General features: G+C 43.2%; 1 protein-coding gene across 2 annotated transcripts in view; it reads right to left on the bottom strand.

The window, feature by feature from the left end:
• TCEA3 (transcription elongation factor A3) overlaps window positions 1-18,714 on the bottom strand; it is a 55,473-nt gene that overhangs the window by 17,461 nt on the left and 19,298 nt on the right. The window contains exons 4-10 of one of the 2 annotated variants that reach the window (XM_033956239.1): window positions 18,435-18,588; window positions 14,578-14,658; window positions 11,625-11,708; window positions 8,119-8,196; window positions 6,285-6,448; window positions 3,113-3,169; window positions 954-1,108 (exon numbers count right to left, since the gene is read on the bottom strand). In XM_033956239.1, coding sequence (XP_033812130.1) covers window positions 954-1,108; window positions 3,113-3,169; window positions 6,285-6,448; window positions 8,119-8,196; window positions 11,625-11,708; window positions 14,578-14,658; window positions 18,435-18,588 — 773 coding nt within the window. The remainder of the gene's footprint in view (window positions 1-953; window positions 1,109-3,112; window positions 3,170-6,284; window positions 6,449-8,118; window positions 8,197-11,624; window positions 11,709-14,577; window positions 14,659-18,434; window positions 18,589-18,714) is intronic. The other variant, XM_033956240.1, reaches the window with a different exon arrangement.

Genomic DNA, 18,714 nt, shown 5'->3' on the forward strand with positions numbered 1-18,714 from the left:
GGCTGTGCCACTACAATCCTTACAAATGTGTTTTGCAGTAAGCCTTTTTCCTGCATTAAACCCTCCCCTCTTTTTCTAAAGCTTTAGCAAGGTTTTTAGTGCCAGCTGTAGTGGTAACAGCTCCGACACTCATAAGAGCACGGTTTTGTAAAAGTGGGGGGGGGGGGGGGTTAAGTGCGTGCTAACACTTAACGCAGTTTAGTAAAAGGACGCCTATGTTTTGTATCTAGGCACAAAGGAGGGTTAGGTGACTTGCACATGGCCACAAGGAACCACAATGGGAATTGAACCCGGTTCTCCCGGCTCAAAGCCCCCTCCACTAACCATTAGGCCCCTCTACCACTCTTTTTGAGAACCGGTGCCAAGCTCACGGGTAAAAAGTGTGCACAATTTTTCTTTCCCTCAGTGTGGACAGTTTGAAAGTTACTTCAATATTGGACGGTCCCTGATCCTCCGAGGTTTTGGCATTGGCGGAACCAATTACATCAGTTGGCCATTTGGAAGCTAGGGATGCTGGAATTATAAGAAAGTGAAAGATGTTGTTTTTACAAACCTGGGATTCATATTTGCAAGATTTGCATCCTAAGGGTTGTAGTGCGATTTTAAGTTGGGTCTCTTAATTGGGCTTTTATTTAGTTAAATGAATAGAGTATCATGGGGAAGAGAGTACTATTGGGTGGGGAGGGGTGGGTGTGGAGAGGGATGGTAGAGATTATTGAAAGGTTCAAACACATATAGATAAAGTGGGGGTTTATTGAAAGTGGAATTTGTTTTTTTATTATGTATATTATATTATTATAATTGATGCATTATTTATGTGCTTTGATGTAGTATTTGATGATGTTTGCATCAATAAAATTGTTTGAATCTAGAAGGAAAAAAAAAAAAAAAAAGACATCTCAGCTCTCTGTATTCCTCCTGGCACACAAATCCCTTCTCCTCCGCTGTTTTACCTCAGCCGTCATTCTCGCTATCCTCTCGGTGGAGATGTTGCCGCACAAAACATTTCTGCGTAAGCCGGGATTCTTGGGATCCTTTAGGTTGCTGATCCTGCTCCGGACCCTGTTCCGATACTTCATGTCAGTGACCTTTAGCTCCTGGTAAATATGTAGGCATCGTCAAGAAATAATAGCTGTTCCTTTCTATCCTCAGGGGTGGAAGTTTCTTCAATGTTATTATCACAGTCCACATGATTAGAACATCCTGCGCTTACTGGAGACTTGTTCAACATAGAACAGTAATTTATTGGAACTGTTCTTCCCAGAAGCTGATTCATTCACTACAAGTTGATGGTATTATCAACTTGCCTGGCTATCAAGGTAGCCAATAAATACAGCAGACAAACAAACCTAAGGCATAGCTAACGCTTTGGGAATTAAACCGCCACCTTCCCCCATCCCCAACTTCAAGAGCCAACTCAAGGATCATAAAAGCATCAATGCTCTAACATATATGAACTGATGAATCTCATCTAATCTAACTAGACTACTGCAATGCCCTCAATTTAGGGATTTCAACAGTACAGTGTAAAGCATTACAAATGATCCAAAATGCTGCTGCCAGGTTAATTTGTGGGGGTCAGAAAATTTGAACACAAAACACCTTGGCTGAAGAAATTGCACTGGTTACCTGTGCCATCACGTATTATTTTCAAGACATTAACCTTGATCTACAGAGTCATTTACCACAGGATTCCTTGGTATCTATCGCAAATTATAGCTATTTACCGACCGCTCAGAACTTTTACGGTCCGAGGGTGCGATACGATTGTCATTGATGGAATTTTCAAAAATACATTATGAAGATACAAGAACTTCTGCTATTTCCATCATGGGAGTAACGTTGTGGAATAAATTAACTGGACCGCAAAGAGCCTTATCTGATATTCAGAAGTTCAAAAAAACAATGCATAAAACTGCACTTTTTATAGAAGCATTTTAATAAAAGATGACTTTGCTTAATGCTGGTTTTAGGATGAGTTCATTATGAGGATCTGTGATCCCACTATTTACATGGAATGATCTGTAATTTGAGATGTTTGTTCCATTCAGTGAATGTTACTTTTGTAAAGCTGCCCGCCTAGGAATAGGCGGTTGATAAATTTTTTAAATAAAGGTTTATATACCATCATTATCCCCAAAACAGGGTTCAAAATGGTTTAAAACAGTCATAATCGCTAAAATTCAAAAAGTGACAATAAAATCAAGTTAGAAATCTCTGGAATAATTCTAAGACTCTTACGGAACATTTCATCAGAAGAATTTGATCTAACTGGTAAAGTGACCCTATACCCTACAAACAAAAGACATGGGGGAAGCCACTGCTTGCCCTGGATCGGTAGCATGGAATGTTGCTACTCTTTGGGATTCTAGAATCTTGTTACTCTCTGGGATTCCGGAATCTTGCTATTCCTTGAGATTCTGTATGGAATGTCGCTACTCCTTGGATTTTGGCCAGGAACTAGGGTCCTGGATTGGCCACCGTGAGACCGGGCTACTGGTCTTGATGGACCATTGGTCTGACCCAGTAAGGCTATTCTTATGTTCTTTTATTCCTTAAAAGAAGAGAACATCAGACAGAGAATACTGGAACCCTAGTGCCTTTTTTTCCCGATGAAACTTGGACTAATTCCATCATATCTTCTGGCCATGATTTTCTCATATTAAGAAACTGATTTTAATTTGCAAAATAATTAAGTCTTAGCATTTACTAAACCCTTCCCCCTTTTACAAAACCATACTGTGGTTTTTAGCGCCGGTAACAGCTCCAACACTCATAGGAATTCTATGAGCGTCTGAGGTGTTGCTATCGCGGCCGGCGCTACAAACCGCACTAGGGTTTGGGGGGGAGATAAATTGCTTAACGCCTCTTGATGAATTCCCCCCTTAGCGTACCATGTTAACTGCTGCATTAACAATAAGACGTACTCCAACCCTTTCTACATTAGGTGGTTAATACAGAAATTATCTTGTGTTTTTAAAGTGCCCCTATAACTGTACTTGCTCTCTAATTAGCTATCTAATGCAGCTATAACGCAGTCACAGTCTGAATACCTAGATAAATAATACCGTCACACAAGATAAAATAGCCCTGTTGCCACATGCAAGGATATGATCCTCAATTCCGAAGGCCACCTGGTCACAATTGGTTTCAAATTCTTTGTAATCGTCTGAAACAAACATACAAGAGGGGAAAACACAGGTTTAAACAAAATCAAAGTACAGTATTTCAGAAAAAGGACCTTAGATTTTATTTTATTTTTAAAATTTGGATTTAAGCGCACATTTTTAATGCTGTACTTCAAGGGACGTTATACTCAGGTACAGTAATTATTTCCCGTCCCCAGAGGGTTTATAATTTAAGGTTGCACTTGAGACAATGAAGGTTAAGCGATGTGCCCAAGGTCACAACTTCTGAAGACTGGAATCTCAGATTCCAATCCCACCTCCTCCACCTTCTGTACAGCCCAGAAGCACTTCCTGTCCTTCTCAACATTCTCCACTTCACTTTCTCAGACATCTCACTGAACAATATGTACTGTGCTGAATCTCTTAGCTGCAACACTTCAGTTTACATGAAATTAAAAAACACCTTAAAATCAATCTCTCTCTCTCATATATTATATACAATCTGAGTGTGGGGTAAAATTCTAACTCCACAGCTGGCATTTAAAGCTACACCTGGATTTTCAGTGCCAGCCAGGTATAAAAGTGCTGCCAGCAGTGGCATAGTAAGGGTGAGGGGGGGAAGGCAGACCGCCCCGGGCACCATCTTGCTGGGGAGTGCTGCACCTCTCCGCCCTCCCATTCCATGCCGTGGCCTCCCTTCCCCGCCATACCACACCTCTTTAAAATCTTCTCAAGCACGAGCAACTCTTCTTGCCTATTGCTCGCACCGCCCTGGCTCCCTCTGAAATCACTTCCAGGTTACGGGGCCAGGAAGTGATGTCAGAGGGAAAGCCAGTGCAAGCAGCAGGCTGGAGAAGCTGCTCACGCTGGCAAAGATTTTAAGAGGTAAGGGGGTGGGAAGGGAGGGCACGAGTGTGGAGCGAAAGGAATGGGGGGGTTTGGCGGGGAGGAGTGGGGAGGTGGAGAGGAGACCACGGGGGGGGGAGGGGGGTTACCACCGCCCCAGGCGCCTCCTACCCTCGCTACGCCATTGGCTGCCAGGTATCAGTGATATTTAGCACTAGTATGGTGAGTCCTCCAAAACCTACATTAAGATGACTCTTGCAGGCATAAGGGTTATTATTCTGGTGTACAGTAAGTTTTGGGTGGGTTTTGGAGGGTTCACCATACAATAGAAGCATGTTAAAGTGACATCTGTACCTGGGACTTTTAATATGACATTCTCTGCAGTAACCCTGCTGTGCTGTGGAATGCTCAGCGGTCTGTGAACAGTTTGCTAAGAATGCAGGCTGTCTAGATGAAAACTTGCTTTTGTGCGCTTTTCATGTGGACGTCTTTATATTTGAGAATGGCCAAAAAAGACAAATGTACTAAGGACCAAAGCGTATCCATAGGTCATTCTCAAAAAGAAAAAGATAGATTGAGAATGGCCAAAAAAGATAGATGTATTAAGGACCAAAACGTCTCCATAGGTCATTCTCAAAAAGAAAAAAAAAAGAAAAAGATAGATTGAGAATGGCCGATAAAGATAGACGTACTAAGGACCAAAGCGTCTCCATAGGTCATTCTCAAAAAGAAAAAAGAAAAAGATAGATTGAGAATGGCCAAAAAAGATAGATGTATTAAGAACCAAAACGTCTCCATAGGTCATTCTCAAAAAGAAAAAAAAAAGAAAAAGATAGATTGAGAATGGCCGATAAAGATAGACGTACTAAGGACCAAAACGTCTCCATAGGTCATTCTCAAAAAGAAAAAAATAGATTGAAAATGGCCAAAAAAGATAGACGTACTAAGGCCAAAACGTCTCCATAGGTCATTCTCAAAAAGAAAAAAAAGATAAAAAGATGAGAATGACCAAAAAAGATAAATGTATTAAGGACCAAAACGTCTCCATAGGTCATTCTCAAAAAGAAAAAGTTAGATTGAGAATGGCCAAAAAAGATAGATGTATTAAGGACCAAAATGTCTCCATAGGTCATTCTCAAAAAGAAAAAAAAGATAAAAAGATAAATTGAGAATGGCCAAAAAAGATAAATGTATTAAGGACCAAAACGTCTCCATAGGTCATTCTCAAAAAGAAAAAAAAAAGAAAAAGATAGATTGAGAATGGCCGATAAAGATAGACATACTAAGGACCAAAACGTCTCCATAGGTCATTCTCAAAAATAAAAAAATGAGAATGGACATTTTCTATACTGGATATCTAGACATCTTTCACAAAACATCCAAACTCAGACTTAGACGTCCTATCGAAAATACTCCTCTATGTACGTTTATGTGTCTAGATAGATACACACACATAGTGAGGTAGTTATTCCAAGAGGATTAACCAGGCAGAAGTTCAATGAGCCAGTTAACCATTGATATTCAGCGGCATTTAATATTGAAGCATCATTATAGAAGCTCATAAACTGTACCTCAGGTATTATAACACCATTACTAAAGCTCTTGTAAACCACTCTAAATTGAGCCAAGTATAGGACAATCAAGTCATTGTGACATCACTGATGAGGTTGGGTCTTAGGCATTGGTGGAATGAGGCATTATGACATCAGTCTCAGCTCTGGAATGTTGCTATTATTTGGGTTTCTGTTTGGTACTTGGGACCTGGGTTGGCCACCGTTGGAAACAGGCTTGATGGACCTTTAGTCTGTCCTAGTATGGCAATTCTTATGATACTATGTTTTTATGACTTCCCAGAAGCTTTCAATAAACAATATCACCGCTAACCAGTCATTCTGTAACCAATTAGGTTAAGAGTGGCACATGGGTGGAATTTGGAGAGAGCTGCAACTTAGCCTGTTGTGTAAAGTTCGAACAGCAAAAAGATTGTCCTAACTTAGTTAAGCAGGCACTTTTCTGAATATCAGCCAGTACCCAATTTCTGGGTCAGCACATATATCTGGATATTCAATGCCAGGAGCTATGCAAGTCCCGGTATTGATGATCTGGAACAGCGTACAGGCTGCTTAATGCCATGGGCTGTATATTACCCCCATGGTATATTCTATAGGGTTTTTACTTCCAAAAATATTCTACATCCTCCAAAACGAGTTATTCTGTGGCTTCTCTTGTTCCCTCTCTTTGCTTTAACAAAACACTAGAACTTAAACGGGGACTTGAGAGACCCTGGGTGCCAATCCCCAGCCCTCTTACCACAGTGCTTCAGGGCAGCTGATAACATCTCAATGCATTTGTCACGAATGGAGTTACCGGTGAGGTAGCAGGAGGACAGGAAGCACAAGGTGGGAGAGAAGGAAGGGGATGAGGGGCTGGTGGGAGTCTTGGCTGCCTCGTTTTTTGATTTGAAGTCATTTGGTCTAAAAGAAAAAGAAATTGATGTCAGTCTGTACAAAAAATGCCACTTCTCTGCCTAACCCTATCGTCTCTCTATACAAGACTGAGAGGGGACTTTCCATTATACACAAGAGAGTAAACTAAAACTTAGTTTTATAGACCGAGTCATCAACCAAGAGGAGCTCGACTCGGTTTACAATAGTGTAAAACATAATACATAAATTTGACAAGAGAAAGTAGACTGAAAAAGTTAATTTCCAAAATGTTTAGCAAACAAAAAAAAGTTTTCAGAACTTTCCGGAATAAAGCAAAAGAACCTAAGCTTCTTAATGTAAGCGGTAAAGCATTCCAGAATTCGGTTAATTTAAGGAAGATGCATGGGACACATTCAATGGCATTGTAAGGGTTGGGGTAGGGGGGCAGGGTGACGGGACTAAATCGCCGCGAGACAACGGCGCGCCGACAACTGAGCGCAAGGTTGACGGCGCACCGAAGAAAAGCACTAATTTAAAGGGCTCCGACGGGGGGTGTGGAGGGGGGAAACCCCCCACTTTACTTAACAGACATTGCGCTGGCGTTGTGGGGGGTTTGGGGGGTTGTAAACCCCCACATTATACTTAAAACTGAACTTTTTCCCTAAAAAACAGGCAAAAAGTTTGGTTTCAAGTATAATGAGGGGGGTCACAACCCCCCAAACCCCCCACAACGCCAGCGCGATGTCTGTTAAGTAAAATAGGGGGGGGTTCCCCACCAACACCCCCCCGTCGGAACCCTTTAAAATAGTGCTTTTCTTCAGCACACCGTCAACCTTGCGCGCCGTTGTCTCGCGCGATTTTGTCTATGAACCGGGGGGCAGCCCATACCGGGCGCCGTCTTGGTTGGGATGTCCTCCTCTCTGTGCACCCCTACACCGCTCCCCCCCCCCCAATCCCCACTACTGCACGTGCATGCCCCTTCCTTTGTCCCTCTTTAACGTTCGTCGGACAAGCAGCAGGGTTGAGGTTGCTGCTCGTGTCACGAATGTTAACGAGGTACAAGGAAAGGGAAGGGGCATGCACACGGGGCAAGAGGGGGCCAAAGTTGGGGGCTGCTTGTGCCAAGGTTAAAAAGGATGTATGGTAACCCTAAATAGTGGCAACATGTCAGCAGCAAATACCACTGTTAGTGGCAAACAGTTAGTGGCATATGCAAGTCAGGAGTCACTAGTGGACACACGTGGTTTAGGAATGGAGTACAAAGTCTTTACTGTTCAGTTAAAGGGGTGAAGGAAACCAAACTTTGGTGTTATTTGTTGCAATCCGCTCTGAACTACTGGTGACACAGTGGAGAGAAACGCTGAAGTTAAATTTCATTTTAAATGGCCACAAAAGAAGAGCTCCCTGCTACCTTTCCACGGAAAAGTCCAACAACTCTTTCCATTCATGTGGAAATAACTAAGCAATCTGATTGGTTCATATGAGACAAGGAAGAACTCAACCAATCTTACAATAACTTTCACAGCAGCAAAACCTATAATTTAGATTCAATGGTGAAGGGACTAGCCCCCCCTAAAGGTGAATTCTATATGACACTGAGTAACTTGAGAGTTCATCCTACCATTCAGAACCACTAAGTAAAGAAAATACATAGTTTCTGGGGTCTTCCCCTCTCAACCCCATGCCAAGTCACACGCTTCAAGAAGCTGGTTCCCTACCTATCCTCCTTCTCATCACTGGAACTCTTCAGGGATCCTGCAGGAGATGCGGATGGGTTGGAGCTTGAGGAGTGTCTCCTGGGAAGTCAAACAAATGAGGTAAACTCAGTTGGCATCAACCATGTTTTCAGAAACAACGCAGGCCCCATGAACTTTTTCATCCAGACACATTGAAACTGTTAGAAATTGGTTCTTCAGTCAAACACTGAATGAATTTTTAATCGTTTTAGAAAGTGCCAGTTGAAGAAAACACAAAGCAGCCAAAAGCTTCCCCCCCAGCTTTCTTTCCTAATGCATTTCAACTGTCATCTGCTTTATGCATCGGCATTTCAATTCTGAGCTGCCTTGATGAATGTTGCATTTTATGAGTATCTGGCTTTCTCATACTTTATATATCTTGGCAATTGAAAGGCTGCAGTTGCATTGCCATGAGCAGATTTGATACCCCGTGAATTATTTATAATATTGGGCCGAGTTTTGCAGTTCGTCGTTATGCTTTGTGTCCCTCATTCAAATCAACGGTACTCAAAACTATTCCCTAAGGTGACTGGCTGCCCGAGTCATTTACGATAAGCTATGAATAGGATATCAGAGTTGGGAATGACAGCTGCTTTATCCACAAGAGTCCGGCGTTCCCAGAGCTCAAGAATAAAAGTAGAAATTTGTGAAGAATACGTAAGAGGCAAAAATACAAGACTAGTTACAGCCCCCCTTAAATGAATGAAGCATAAAACAAAGTGCCATGGAATACCATTACCAAGATTAAGGGGTTGGAGGAGTTGCTGTACAGTGAGAGGTTAGAGAAACTGGGCCTCTTCTCCCTTGAAAAGAGGAGACTGAGAGGGGGACATGATTGAAACATTCAAGATAATGAAGGGAATAGACTTAGTAGATAAAGACAGGTTGTTCACCCTCTCCAAAGTAGAGAGAACGAGAGGGCACTCTCTAAAGTTGAAAGGGGATAGATTCCGTACAAACGTAAGGAAGTTCTTCTTCACCCAGAGAGTGGTGGAAAACTGGAACGCTCTTCCGGAGGCTGTTATAGGGGAAAACACGCTCCAGGAATTCAAGACAAGGTTGGACATGTTCCTGCTGAACCAGAACGAATGCAGGTAGGGCTGGTCTTGGTTAGGGCACTGGTCTTTGACCTAAGGGCCGCCGTGAGAGCGGACTGCTGGGCACTGGTCTGACCCAGCAGCGGCAAGTCTTATATCAGGATTAATACACACAACTTCATTGTAGTAAATACAAGATAACCCAGTTGTTCAGACAATAACAAAGACGAGGCACTGCAGCAAGACTGATAATGGGTGTATCGAAATACGATCATATTTTGCCCTATATCCAACAGTTACATTGGCTGCCTGTTGTTTTCCGATCCCAGTATAAAGCAATAATGATTTGCCCAACAATTCTTGAATGGTGTCATACCTGAACTGTTTAAGAGTAAGATGTCTAATTATCTACCATCGAGGTCTCTGCGATCTGAAAATTTAGCCTTGTTAAAAACAAATGCTAATCCAAAATATGTTGAGACCAGTAAAATGGCCTTTTGCTGCGCGGGGGACAAACTGTGGAACTCACTTGTCAGTCAGTTACGAAAATGCTGTGACAAGGGGAACGTAGGGAGAGGGGAGACATGATTGAGACATTTAAATACATCTCCGGACGTATCGAGGTGGAAGAAGATATTTTCCTCCTCCAGGGACCCTCAGCCACAAGAGGGCATCCACTTAAACTCAGGGGTGGGAAATTTCATGGGGACACCAGAAAGTATTTCTTCACCGAAAGAGTGGTTGATCATTGGAACAAGCTTCCAATACAGGTAGTCGAGGCCAACAGCAGTGCCAGATTTTAAGGGTAAATGGGATGCCCATGTAGGATCCTTAAGAGGGTGGAGTTAAGGATGGGTCATTAGGAGAGGGATCTCCAGGAGAGCAGACTCAGGGGGGTGGGTCTGTGAAGTGGGCAGACTTGATGGGCTATGGCCCTTATCTGCCGTCATTTTTCTATGTTTGTTTTTTTTCTATGTTTCTATGTTAAGGGTGGTTTTAGAAAACTACTTAAAACGCAGTTATTTGTAAATGTATTTTTCGAGATACCGATTTTTTGCAATTGTTTTCCTGCTGGATAATTTTTACTTGATTTTCTGAGGATTATTTGTTCATATTTGTTTGATCTTATTGGTTTTATTGAATTACGTATGTAAAGATATGCAAACCGTTTAGGTTTAAAGGGAAAAGAAATTTTTAAAATAAATAAATAACACTCAAATGTGGATGGTGGTGGGAGATATAAAACGGACTGACTATGTTTCAGCAGATGCCTTCCTCAGAAGTCCAATTGGTCCATTATTCAATTAAACCAATTCGAGGTGAAGTATTATTTAGAGACAAGAACCATTGGTATTACAAGTGCCTCTATCATGTCACTTTCTTCCCAAAGAAGTCAGCTTTATTTTCCCCAGGACTTCCTTTCATTCCAACCAAGCTCTAACTTAGAGAATGACACGGGGACAAATTTTTCCCCCATCCCCGCGGGAATTCATTTTCCCATCCCATCCCCATGAGTTATTTTCCTGTCCCTGCCCCATCCCTGCAAGCTCCGTCCTCATCTGCACAAGCCTCAAACACTTTAAAATCCTAAGTAGCGACATTGTAGAGCTCAGATTGTGATGTCATAATGCCTCATTCCACCAGTGCCTAAGCTCCGTCCTCATCTGCACAAGCCTCAAACGCTTTAAAATCATAAGTAGCAACATTCTAGAGCTCAGATTGTGATGTCATAATGCTTCATTCCACCAATGCCTAAGCTCCGTCCTCATCTGCACAAGCCTCAAACACTTTAAAATCATAAGTAGCAACATTCTAGAGCTCAGATTGTGATGTCATAATGCCTCATTCCACCAGTGCCTAAGCTCCGTCCTCATCCGCACAAGCCTCAAACACTTTCAAATCATAAGTGTCCGAGGCTTGTGCAGTTAAGGAGGAGCTTACAGGTATGAGACAGTGACAAAACTTGCGGAGACAAGGAAATTGAGTTTCCGCAGGGACGGAGAAAAATTTGCCCCATGTCATTCTCTACTCTGACTCTCAATGGAATAAGTGGAACTTTCTGAGTCACAGCACACTGGATGAATGGGTTATGCCACTGACTCATGGCAACATGCATAGTGAGAAATCCATCCTATGATGTTTGCCATTGCCTCCCACCTTAGGGACCCTCAGCCTACAGCACCTGGTATTCCCAGGTGGTCTTCCATCCAGGTACTAGCCAGGCCCAACCCTGCTTAGCTTATGATAGTAAGAGCAGGCCTCTTCAGGGAATCCAGGCTGTAGACCAACAGGATGCTAATGACCTTAAAAATGTCTGTACAACTGGACCTTGGAACCTTCAGCTCAAGAAGAGGTCCCCACTATCCCATTGCCCACAGGCTGCAGTCCTGTGCTAATACCATCAAACAAAACAGAGACATGTAGAAATAAGACAAAACCAGTTCCCTTCACCTTTCGATGGATGGTCTCTTCATAGGTGAGGAAGAGGAGGGGGAAGAGATGCAGCTGGAAGACCTCGAGTCTGCAGAGTTTCTCCTAGAAGAGAAAGAATGTGAGACTGGAAAACTGGAAGAAAGGTGGAGAGCGAAAAGAGAAGATCAAGAAGGAAGGACATGGAGAGCAAGCAAAAGAGTGATGAAAAAAATGTAAAAGGGAGAATTCTGTTTTACTACTTGGGATCTTGCTAGGTACTTGGGACCTGGTTTGGCCATTGTTGGAAAACTGGATACTGGGCTTGATGGACCTTCGGTCTGTCCCAGTATGGCAAGCCTTATGTTCTTATGTGAGCCAAGTATAAGACAATCAAGCTATTGTGACATCACTGATGAAGTTGGCTCTTAGGCATTGGTGGAATGAGTAGGGTTACCATATTTTGAGAGCAAAAATCCCGGACACCTGGTCCTGCCCCATTCCGCAACATCCCTGCTCAGTTCCACCCCCCAGCCACACCCAGTTCCACCCCCAGCCATGCCCTCACAAAGCCTTCTCTCTTCCCTGACGAGCTCCAGCTGCATCTGGAGGGCCTCAAGCACGCGCGGATGTGTGTGACGTCATCCACGCATGCTCAGAGGCCTTCCAGATGTGGCTGAAGCTCGTTGGGGCTTTCCAAAACCCAGACAAACTGCCAGGTTTTGGAAAGTCCATCCGACATGCCCTGGTTTTCCCAGACATCTGGTAATTCTAGGAATGAGGCATTATGATATCACAATCTCAGCTCTGGGTTACTGCCAGGTACTTGTGACCTGGGTTGGCCACTTTTGGAAACAAGATACTGAGCTTGATGAACCTTTGGTCTGTCCCACTATAGCAACTCTTATGTTCTTATGTGAGCTGAGTATAGGAGAATCAAGCCATTGTGACATCACTGATGAGGCTGGCTCTTAGGCATTGGTGGAATGAGCCATTATGACATCACAATCTCAGCTCTGGAGTGTTCCTACTCTTTGGGTTTCTGCCAGGTACTTGGGACCTGGTTTGGCCATTGTTGGAAAACTGGATACTGGGCTTGATGGACCTTCGGTCTGCCCCAGTATGGTATGTTCTTAAAGAGAGAGATCAAAATGAGAAGAGTGGTAGAAGAAATGTAAAGAAAAAGAGAAATGAGCATTTTTATCCTGCTTTTCACAAGTAAGGCTCATAACAGCTAACAGAAGGAACAGACAAGAAGAAAGAGATCAGAATGAGGAGGGGAGGGTAAAGGAAACAGAGAAGGGTCAAGTAAGGAATGAGATCCAGGGAGGAGGAAGACACAGTGTTGATGTTTTTGAATGCAGGCCTGGTCCAGGATTAAAGACATTACTCTTCCCAAATCAGAAACATCAGGAAACAACAGCTAGAAAGGGGCGACAGTCAGTTGAGTCTCTTCCAGGAAAGACATCAGGCCCCAGATGAATGTCACTTGTCCCGAAGACCACAACTTTTGCTCCTCCATGCCATGAAACCCATGTGCCAAACCCTCATATCTATTCTATGCAATGGAAGAAAGGGGCACCTGAAACATTTCCAGATTCATTTCCAGTAAGATTTCTTGCAACAAGATATGTACCTACATTAATATATAAGTGTCAAAGAGACATGAATTACATAAGGAAGTAAGTTTACAAGTACTTTGGATTATATACACCAGGGGTGTCCAATGTTGGTCCTCGAGGGCCGCAATCCAGTCGGGTTTTCAGGATTTCCCCAATGAATATGCATGAGATCTATTTGCATGCACTGCTTTCATTGTATGCTAATAGATCTCAAACATATTCATTGGGGAAATCCTGAAAACCCGACTGGATTGCGGCCCTCGAGGACCGACATTGGACACCCCTGATATACACATTTCTTCAATAATTTACCCATTAGGCCAAAGGTTTTTGATTTGGTTGTGGGTTGTTTGGTTTTTTTTTGAGGGGGGAGGATACTGTTCAATGTCTAGAGTCCAGAGCATTTTTCGAGTTTTGTTTTAAACACATTTTATTATGCATCAACCTTGTCAATGCTGTCGATCCCCTGGGCAGGAAAGCTGCAAAAAGTGGTCCAAGAAAGACCCAGCACAGGCAAATCAGGGCTGAGACAGAACAGCTCCACCTCTGCATGGATGATTTTACTGCATCTGCTCATGAGCAACACATTGGAAGAGATTCACTACAAATGACCTTCCTGTGGCTTCCACAGCACCTGCAGTCCAGCCCTACCAACTAAGGTTCTGCCCTACTGGTGGTAGAGTGCAGACCAGAGGGGATCTCTCTTCACCAAATGCAGAGTGAACCGAACCATGACAGGATAGGTTCCTAGAAGATAAGGGAATTGAGGGGTACAGATAGGAGTAGAGGTAGGTTATAGGAATAGTCAGAGACCACTGCACAGGTGATAGGCCTGACGGGCCGCCGCGGGAGAGGACCACAGTTTTATTTTATTTTTCTTTCCAGCTTATGATTTATCTTTACTCTTATCTATTGTTTTGCCTTTTGTCTTTGTTTTGTTCTATTTCTATCATTTAAATTTCTCCAGAATTCTACTGTTCAACGGCTCCCCCTTCTGCTTCTATTCCTTTCTCTCCTCTCTTCTACCTTCCAAAGTATTTAGATCAATGCTGTCTTGTTAAAATGTTTATTTTATTTTTATTTTTCCTCTAACTCTACTTTTCACTTCTCTATTACCCTCCAGGTACTTTAGTTAGATTGTGAGCCTTCGGGACAGTAAGGGAATTTTTCAAGTACCTTTCTTATTTCTAATCTTAATGTATATTTTCTGTAAACCGCTTAGAACCTAACGGATGTAGCGGTATAGAAGAAATAAATTACATTACATTACCTCTGGTCTGACCCAGCGGAGGCAACTTCTTATGTTCTTATGACAAGGTCATCTACTGAGTATATAACCATTCATCCTTCTTCCCCCTTCGTGTCTGGATTACCTGTCAGATTTGGAGTCCAACGAATGGCTCTTTGTCAGCGTCTGGTGGAAGCTGGATTTAGTTGCAGGGGCAGACAGTTTCCTGCAGAGCACAAGAGCCACAGAAATCAATTTCAAAAGAAGAAATGTTCTCACCTGGCATACTTAGCACACATCAAAAGGGGTCTAGCACCCTATCGTTTCACCCAGGGCTTAATTTGTAGACAAAAGAAATGGAACTGTGCGGCTGGGGAAGTGAGTGAGCAAGCACGGGGCAGATGCACAAAACTCCAGCGCTGGAGAAGCACCATTCTGAGCACAACCCTTAACAGCGTGTAAATGATATGCACGTTGCTAGTTTTGAGAGTTGATCGTTAAAGGGGTCAGAACTTCCTGGGGCATGTCCACAAGAGCTGTGCGGTAGGCACAGATCATGTAATAATAATAATAACAGTTTATATACCTCAGTACCATGAAGTTCTAAGTGGTTTACAATAATTTAAAAAGTTACAGATTGAGTAGTGCTAGTGGAGTTGAGATTTAGCCGTCAGCTATTGTGGGAAAAGATTGTTCAATGGAACTGCCTAAGTACTTTAGGAACCAATATGTTTTTAGGTTTCTCCTAAATTCCCCATAAGTATTCGCAAGCATGAGTAATTGTTTCAGATCTTTACCCCATAACGCCTCCTGGTAAGAGAAGAGATGTTGATGATGACTTTTAAATTTACATCCTTTAACCAGTGGGGAAACCAAATTCAAGTCTGGGCTTCTCTTAAGACGATTGGTTGAGAAAGAGAAAAGGTCGGTTATATATCTGGGGGCTAGGACGAAAAGTACCTTACAGCAGAAACATCCAAATTTGAATTTCACCCAAGCCTCCACTGCCAACCAATGTAGGAGTCGGTAGGAAGGAGTTACATGGTCGAACTTCTTCAGACCCAAAATCATCCTGATCGCTGCATGATTTTGGGTCTGAAGAAGTTCGACCATGTAACTCCTTCTGACCGACTCCTACATTGGTTGCCGATGGAGGCTCGGGTGAAATTCAAATTTGGATGTACAGTAAGTATGTCCAGGGAACCCGACCCCCCCCCACCATGCATAAGAACTTTTTTTTAAATACTTAATGATACAGTAGCCCCTCCCTGACACCCCCCCCCAACCCCAACACATTATCCCTGATGGTCCGGTGGCCAGACCAGACCAGGCCCCATACCCCCAACTCAACAATCGTCTTCCCTTTCTTCCCCCTCCCTTGTGTGCCAAGACCACCCTCCAGATACCTCTTGTAGAAACAGAGGCAGGAGGGATGTCTACTCTCATCTGCCTTTTCAAAATGGTGGTGCCTTGCCCAGTGCATCCTGGAATGCACTGGGAGGGGCCTAAACATCATATAAGGTTAATGCATTTGGCACGGGATTTTTCTTAGCTGCTACCGCTACTAGTAAGAGCCACCGAGAACCCTTTTATGCATTGGAAGCTGAACTAACATGCAAGCTTGACTACCTACAACATTTTGCTTGCACAGTAAGCTTTTGAGCAACTGCCCCTGAATTAGAGAGAACAGTGGCTGTTCTCTGTTCTGCTTCAGGCTCACCCTCCCCTCTCCTTCTTTTCCCAGCAGGCTGTCTGAATGGGAGGGACTGGAGCAGAGCAACCCTTCTGCTCTGGAGTCTGGAAAAAAGAGGCAGAACTGCATTTCAGGGGTTGCAGTTAAAACAGAACTACAAGGGCCTTGGTTCAAGAGTTAAAAGAAACTGGAGAGTTAATGAAGAGTCAAAAGAGACAAAATTCTCGACAGAGGGCGATGCTAGTACATGGCAGTCTGCACAAATGGAAGAGTCAACTCAAGGGTAATTAAAGATAGCTTTTGTGATCTCCTCTTAGCTCCCATCATTTTGAAAGTACCAAACCCACAGGAGGACAGACAGAAAGCCTCCTATCATGTCTTTTACTTCCAGGGACATCAGTGGTATTTAGCCCTTAAAATGTTCTTCTGCACATCATTCAGCTCAATCAACTTCAAGAATATTCTCTACTAAACATTGTTAGAAGTCCTACGAATGCAAGCAGTGTCTCACTTACGGCTCACCACACAATTGTTTCCCACGTACTCACCTTTACAGGACCCCCAGGGACCCCTGAAGAAGACTTTTTGTCGAAACGCGGACCGTGTTGGGTCCTGTATCCCTAGCGGACGAGGTCCTTTAAGGCTCTTATGTGGATGGAATTATTTTATGTGGATGATTTCAGTGGACCTTTGGAACTTTGACACTTTCAAATAAAGTCCATTTAGGAACATCTTCACTCCACAGAGTTTTTTTTTTTGGTTTTCTCTGGATTTTCTTCTTTGTGGATATTTTGGGGTCAATTCCTTTTGTTTTTTGCTACTTAGGATTTTAAAGTGTTTGAGGCTTGGGCAGATGAGGACGGAGCTTAGGCATTGGTGGAATGAGGCATTATGACATCACAGTCTGAGCTCTAGAATGTTGCAAACACAAGCAGTGTCTCACTTCCGGCTCACCACACAATTGTTTCCCACGTACTCACCTTTATAGGACCCCCAGGGACCCCTGAAGAAGACTTTTTGTCGAAACGCGGACTGTGTTGGGTCCTGTATCCCTAGCGGACTAGGTCCTTTAAGGCTCTTATGTGGATGATTTACTTTTATGTGGATGGAATTATTTTATGTGGATGATTTTAGTGTACCTTTGGAACTTTGATACTTTCAAATAAAGTCCATTTAGGAACATCGTCACTCCATAGAGTTTTTTTGGTTTTCTCTAGAAGTCCTATGAGACATTTGTACAGCCTAACACACTCATGGCTCAGTAACTTGAGAGATCCTTGCACAAAAAATGTTTGTTCATTTGACCCTCTTATGGCTTGAAGAACCTCTTCTCCAGCTCTGGCTAACAGTGAAGTTCCAGGCTATTTATCTGTCCTGCTTAGGGTCTGAAGACTACTTTCTTAGACGGGACCAACTTGAAAGCTAAGACCAGGGAAATCTCTTTGATTTATAGAGGAAGTCATTTGTGCAGGATAAAAAGAGTGAGAGAGGGGCAAGTAACCTGAATCTACCAAAGTTAAATGATTGGAAATAGAGGAAGAGGAAACAGATTGTTTTTATTAATTACAATTTAGGAGATACCAAATGGTCTGAAAGTTTCTTCTGCAGTAGAAGAACCCAGAGCCGTTTGACATCAACCCACCACATAAAACAGAAAAGGTTGCCTGAGCTGAGGGTTGCCAGATTTTACTTTAGTAAAATCCGTACCCCCTAGACCCATCCAGTTCCACCCATCCATGCCCTAGCTCCGCCCCACCCCATTCCCCGCTTCCTGCCCGACACGATCTCAAGGAAGCTTCAAAACCCAGGCAAAGTGCCAGGTTTTGAAAAGCCGTCCAGACCCCCCCCGGACATACCCTCGAAAAGGAGGACATGTCCGGGGAAATCCAGACATCTAGTAACCCTACCTGAGCTAGACTGATGTTTTGGAAACCTTCATACTGAAAACACCAAAGACCCTGGCACAACTCTCAACCATCCTCACATGGCCAACATAAAATCCATCTTCTCCCTGGCATAGCCTCAACTATGTCATTTACAATAGGGGTATTTATGGAACATCAGGTATCTGGGCCTTGATGTACAAGTAGCCCCAGACCTTCCTGGCATTTCAGAATTTGGGGCTTAACACCACAGAAACAGAAATACTGGATTTCTGGATCTGGAGTCCAGAGGCCTCTTTTCTGAGGCTACTGCAGCCCTGAGCTCTCCCCATGTAAGACTATCTCTTCCATCACCTCTCCACAAACCAAAGCAGAGGGTTCCCCTCTTCCCATGGTCACCCAACACCCAAAACCCAACAAAGGTACCTTTCCTTGTGCTTTTCTGTTGGGCTTTTGCACACCTCCTTCGATTCCTCTAGAGCTTTCCATCCAGGAAGTTCGAGCCTTTTCTCCTTCTCTTTCTCTTTTCTCTCTTTATGTCTTTCTTTTTCCTTCTCTTCTTTCTGGGACCCCGAAGAGTCTAAAACAAACATGCCGTGATGTTACTCCTCAACCTTGCTTCTAAAAATTGACAAATAGGAAGGAAGAAAATCACTAGTAGCTAGATGTCATCAACATCTCAAGTCTGTTCTCTCAAAAAGGATCA

This window comes from Geotrypetes seraphini, chromosome 8 (genome assembly GCF_902459505.1).
Source record: "Geotrypetes seraphini chromosome 8, aGeoSer1.1, whole genome shotgun sequence".
NCBI classification, from domain to species: domain Eukaryota; kingdom Metazoa; phylum Chordata; class Amphibia; order Gymnophiona; family Dermophiidae; genus Geotrypetes; species Geotrypetes seraphini.